The sequence below is a fragment of the Cryptotermes secundus genome, unplaced genomic scaffold, assembly GCF_002891405.2.
Source record: "Cryptotermes secundus unplaced genomic scaffold, Csec_1.0 scaffold1276, whole genome shotgun sequence".
In the NCBI taxonomy this organism is placed as follows: Eukaryota; Metazoa; Arthropoda; class Insecta; order Blattodea; family Kalotermitidae; genus Cryptotermes; species Cryptotermes secundus.
Genome location: NW_019740668.1, coordinates 220415 through 226514, shown reverse-complemented (window position 1 = coordinate 226514; position 6100 = coordinate 220415). Strand labels below are relative to the sequence as shown.

At 44.6% G+C, this 6100-nt stretch overlaps 1 protein-coding gene across 2 annotated transcripts in view; it reads right to left on the bottom strand.

Annotated features, from left to right (window-relative positions):
• Window positions 1-2965, bottom strand: part of LOC111872576 — a 37064-nt gene extending 34099 nt beyond the window's left edge. Inside the window, exon 1 of one of the 2 annotated variants that reach the window (XM_023866628.2) lies at window positions 2892-2965. In XM_023866628.2, coding sequence (XP_023722396.1) covers window positions 2892-2898 — 7 coding nt within the window. In that variant the 5' untranslated portion in view covers window positions 2899-2965. Of the gene's footprint in view, window positions 1-2648; window positions 2727-2891 lie in introns of those variants that run through there. The other variant, XM_023866630.1, reaches the window with a different exon arrangement.
• Between the last annotated feature and the right edge of the window lie 3135 nt (window positions 2966-6100).

Genomic DNA, 6100 nt, shown 5'->3' with positions numbered 1-6100 from the left:
GCAACCAAGGCAAATTGTTGCGCCAGTAATATGGGCCATTCTGCCCGAGTTAGATGCCGCTGTGTGCGAGCATGTAAATGTGCAGTTAGTTCAGTTGTTCTGTTTAATTTCTGTTGTGTATATTAAATTCTGTTATTTGTTAATATATTGATTGCCATCATTTGTAACTACATTTACTTCGCTGCTAGCTTGGATCCCTTACTCTAACTTAGGGAGCGTGCGAGCACAGCACGAGAGCCGTATGACGGAGCAACGTTTCCCCCTCCGATTGAGGAAAGGTAGACGGAGCCGAAAGGTGCCAGAGAGAGACGGTACAAGTGGTACATATAGTCCCAGAGCGGACAGACGGCACAAGTGGTAGCAGAGGAAGCGGCTCAAGTGGTAGCAGAGCGAAACGCGGCTCAGGACTACACGGCGTCACACATAAGAGTTCGTGACATATGGACTCTGTTGATAGGGCCCGACTGGTTAGGCTTTTTACCTGAGGACGGAAGCACAGTCCACTCCCGTAACGTTGTTAAAAAAGACTGACAATATCCAAAATGTCAATCATTGTAATCAAGACATTCCCAGCAATTTACAGCACGCCACTGGTCCCTATCCTCAGCCAGATGAATCAGTGCATAGCCTCCCATCCTATTTCTTCAAGATCCGCTTTAGTATTATCTTCCTACACATGACTAGGTCTTCCTAGTGGTCTCTTTCCATAAGGGTTTTCTACCAAAATTTTGTACGCACTTCTGCCTTCTGTTCCATGCGTTTCACGTGCCCAGACGACCTCATTGTCCTCATAATATTGGCCGAGATGTACAAACCACGAACCTCCCCATGTCACCTCCTCCACCTCCTCAGCACCCTCAGTCTGAGAGACCAAGTTTCACACCCATACAGAACGGCATGCAACATCGCAGCTTTCCACATTTTAATGTTTTCACTTCGAGAGAGAGAATTCGCTCCGCTCGTGAATGCAATTCTCACTTGTTAGCGTCCTTACCAGCCGTCTCAACTTTGCTTACAAACGTGTAAGTTAAGTAATTATCACCAGTCCGTTCTCTCTCAGGTCCAAATATTTCTGCTGACAGCTGTCGCTGTGTTTGTTTCCCTGTGCTGCCAACGGGCTATGGGGGGGTGGGGGTGGGGGGGTGGAGCTACAACACAGATTGGAGAACAGAAAATTAATTTCAATTCACGTCTGTTCCTTCTTTACATGTGACTGAAATCAGAGTTACTGTGGGTGAGATCAGGGATTCTCACGGTGCTGACAGGTAAGATTCTCGGAGAATTTTGTGTTCTGAAGATAGCGGCTGAAAGTTCCTCCGAAAAGTTTGTACCTATCTACCAAACTACAAGGCGTCATACCCGAGAAAACTGTAATCTGAAATGGATTCAAAGAATTTCTGAAGACGGGTCAGGTTTGAAGTATTCAAGGGGTGAGAACTGTCGGTGAACTTCTACCGGACAATACGGCATCACAACCCAGATGATATTCTTATGACGTCTTTCCATCTCTCGGAACATAACGCATTAAGATCTACGTTATTTCCGGATACGGCACAATCAGAAGAAATACAGCGGAAAATGATTCATGCCCCTCTGACCCTACGGGAAGAAATGGGACGAGGGTGTTTGAAAACAGGGTGCAGGGAAGTATTTTAGGAATTGGGGATTATTTTACGGCCTTGTCAGAAGCTAGACCACATAGGGTTGAATGACTAATGGGGACGGATTTGAAAGGAAGCGACCCTAGCCTAATCGAGGCACATCCGGACATTGGCTTCGAGGGGTTCCAGAAAACCACGAAGCGACCTCTGTTAGGATGTTGAGCTAAGACAGAAGAAATAGCAGGAGAATGAGGGGGAAAATCACACAACAATGAGCTTCACAATTTGTACTATGCGCCAAACGACAGCTGATGAATGGGTGCGACATGTAGAATGCATAGGAGAAAGAAGAAATGCACACAAAATTCTAGTCGGAGAACCATCTGAGAAAAAAGGGCGTAGACGCAAGTGGTAATGTTCTTAAAGGATCGTAAAGATTTAGTGGTGACGGTGTGTTTCCATAAAAACAACGGAATTTCTTTACTGCTTGGGCGACTATCAGCTTCCCATCACGAAGTAGTTACAACGTACCGCTACCTGTCAGTGTCAGGATGCGACCCCTGTTTCCGTTTGTCGGAAAAAATTGTGTGTGCATTTCTCGTGTCACTTTCTATCTCAAGAAAGTTTTCTGTATTAAAAAAATCGACGGTTCATCACCGTCACCACAAAAGCTCCTGGATAAATAAAAAAGAAAAGATATCTGCTGTGCAATATTTGTCAACTCACTGTAATGAAACTGGCTTCGAACCCCAACCTAGGTCGACTATACGAATTTAACTTTTACAGAATCTTCTCCCTCAGCTCCTAGCCAAGCACGGTGCCTGGACGGACACACAATGGACACGTAGTCGCAAGAATACTTTGACGACGCTGAATCAAAAGACTTGGCTTGTCGCGGTATTTGCCACAGCCTCCTCAATATCGTCCGACCCAATAAGCCATAAGGTCACTGCACTTTGACGCATAGCAGCAGCTCGCATTGTTATCTTGAGAAGAATTCTCACACAGGACAACAACTCCAGGAAACAAACGATAAAAATGACTTACGGTTCGCTCAGCAAACATTCACACCTTCGACGCCTAAAACAACACTGCAACTGGCAGCACGTCACACACGAGCTGAGGGACGAGACCGGGCGAGACCACGCCGCGGCCATCTAGCGGCGAAGACGTGAAGTCGGGGAACAAATGAAGCTCGTCTTTTTAAAATTGAATTGCTGATTGGAATTTCCCATAAACAGACTCAGTTTCTTCCACGTATAGATTTCGCTTACGTTTTACCTTACGTACCCTTCATTTAGTTTGGTTCTAAACTAACGGAGCGTGACTTCTGGCTCGGACATCCTGCCGTAAACACTATCGCCATACACCGCCCACTTTCTCTGTTACACTAATAATCGTGGCCTACCGTGATAAGTACTCGTACATTCATAACGGAAGCAAAACCACGTTTCATTAGAATTTGCACAAACACTTCTGTGGAATTATATATATATATATATATTCAATACATCTAGGTCTACGTAATAACTCCATGGATAAGAATCCTTCTTCATAAGCTTACAGTCGTTCACCTGCCGTTATGTAGACCGAAGGTTGATTACCGCGTTAACAACAGTCCGCTACGGAACCCCATCCTATACGAAATAAATCCAGTACATGCCTTGGCATAACATAAGATCTACTTTACAATTATTATTATTATTATCATTATATTTCAGCACTCTGTTGCACTGTATATACCTGACTTAGGAGCTATTGTGCCGTCAGTGTGCAGCGTTGTTTACTGTTCTTCATTCGTATTAATTTATTAACACTACATGTTACGTCCTAACTGGCTATCTTTGGGTGTACAAGTTGTTATGGTTAAGGACTCAGCTGTTCACTGCAATGCGGGTTTCTTTCCTCCTATTGCAGTTGCTCCTGGTTATTTTGGTTATGTGGGTCACTATAAGTTTTATTTGGGTGTCCTTGGGTTGCTTTTGGTTTGGTTTAGTTTGTTGGTTGTGGCTGCCATGAATGTTCTTGCTGGGGCGGGAGTTCTGTTGTGTTGGTAGGCCGTCATAATCTTTCGTTGTGGCCAGTTAGGCCGAAACATGCAGCTTCCAATATAGGGATACGACGATGGAATAATGAACGACGTTGCACAGAGACGGCACAAGAACTCCAAAAGCCAGATTATTAATTATTTAAATTATCCTCACACGACACATGGGCCTCCTTAGTGCTCAAGTTCCTAAAATTCCGTATGTATTTCTCATTGCATTCTTGAATTCTGCATGAAATATCCACCACATCAAATCAAGGATTATTTGATCACCATAATAATACTTGTCGAAGAGTAAAAATTATGAAGCTGCTCATTATGTAATTTTCTAAAACTTTCTGCGACTTCCTCCACTGAGGTACAAATATTGTCCTGAGCACCCTGCTCTGAAACATCTCCGTCTATGTTCGACCAAGTACCCACATCCATACAAAACAAGAGACAAATTTCGGTGCGCCTGGAGTTACGTCTCTAGACAAAAGGGAGAACGAAAACAGATTCCGAACTGAATGGTAGCAAGCTTTCTCCGAATTTTATCTCCTCTTTCATGAGCAAATTATTTGAGATCCTTAGCATAGACATTTAGAACACAAACAAATTTCATACGTGATTTATAATTACATCTCGTAATTTCCTATGCCTGCCAACGATGACCAAGTTCCAGCGGCCTTCATGCTGTTAATTCTTGTGGACCCGAACACAGTGGGGGGCTGAGTTACCGATATCAGAAGTTGTAAAGGCTTCCAGTGTCAAGATATTAGTAGAAATTATGCGAAAATTCGTCGCTTGGTTCAAGATCTACATCAATAAGAGAAGCAGGTGTAGGAGCTAGCAAGCGGAACGAGGATTGCTTTGAACTGACTCATTGATGCATACTGACGATATCTGGATTGTATAAAGTTGTGGAAATAACTTCAACAGGCTGGTAATACTGAAACTGTTCGAGACATGCTTGAGGGTTGCTATGAATACTGCGAAGTGTTTGCTCTGATGTTTATATCTCTGGAGAGCACGGCGACAGCTACTGCGCATAGAAACACGAGGGGAGAACGCCATTATGGCGTCCCCCTGGTGCTCTCGTAATCTTTATCAACAGCTGTGGATACAATGTTGCGTCAAGATGGTCTAATTTCATTATCAGCCAATTAGAACTCGTCTAATTTGCAAGTAGGTACAAAAAATTCCTTATTGTGGAACGTGGAAGTCCATAATTGCCATCGCATTTGGCAGTATACTTGAGCAAGAATCCTACCCAGGATTCCGTAGAACCGGAATTCGAATCTCGGCTCTCAGACAAAGTGTTCTACTTGGAGATTTGCATAGTCCTTCAACCGTTTCCTTTGCATTTCATCAATAATCGTTGAGAACAAACACTTCCAGTAGAAACTGATATGCAAAGGCTCTGAGGGTAAATCGTACGGGTCTCTCGAGTGGAAACGTGCTCAGAGTGAAACATCTCCGGGTCACAACGTATGTTGAAAACAGATTCTGATGATGGTGTCACGATATAACTGCTCGATGATCACGCAACCATCAGGCACAGTACACTTCGAGAATCTGATAGTCATAAGTTGCCCCTGTGCTTAATTAAGCACTATGTCATGAAGATGTGCGGGGGAGTGGATGTATAGCTCCACCTTTCTGACCTCGGCACTAGACGGAGGTGAGTGGTCAGCTTCAGGCCCTGGTCGCTTTATCCCAGGGAAAGTGCCCTCAGTACCCATTGGATAGGAGGCCGGGTGGGCCCCACAGCCAGTCTTGGTGCTGTGAAGAAGATAAAAATCTTAAACACCCTACAATCAAACCGGGGCCGTCCAGCACGTAGGCCGTCGCTGATAGTCATTCAGCTAGTAGACAATCTCCCTGTCTTTTATGGAAATCGGTTTATTGTCGTGGTCACAGCAGCCTGCAAGTGATATATGTCTTGAGTTAAATGAATCCAGTCCAAACCTTGATTCCTTCTATTTAAGATACATTTTAATATTATCTTTCTATGTATACCTAGGTCAGCCACGTGGTCTCTTGCATTGCGGTTTTCAAACGAAACTTTTGGGGTGTAGCTGCTGATTCTCTGGCTTCGGGGAGCAGCAGCAAGGAGTGATCGTGGCCTATTATAAGGCAGTCCATTTGGTTGAAGCAAGCATCTGCTCAGTTGTCGCAATATTGCCTTCCGAAACAGGAAGTAAAGGTTCCCGCTCGATCACCAGAGCGAATCGTGTTGTAACAATAGAAACACGTGACACACGCCATCCGAATGTCTGGGCTCTGTGGGCACAGATTCGCATGCAGCTGCCGCCTCTCAACGTCACGAGAACGCAACTAGTAACGGCTCCTAAACGGGTAGGAGACTGTTCTTGTGTACTGAAGCAACAAGACACATTGACCTGTGGCCCCTGACTCAGACCCTGCTGGCCATTACGCGAAACTTACAGCACAGACTACGCAGGGTAGC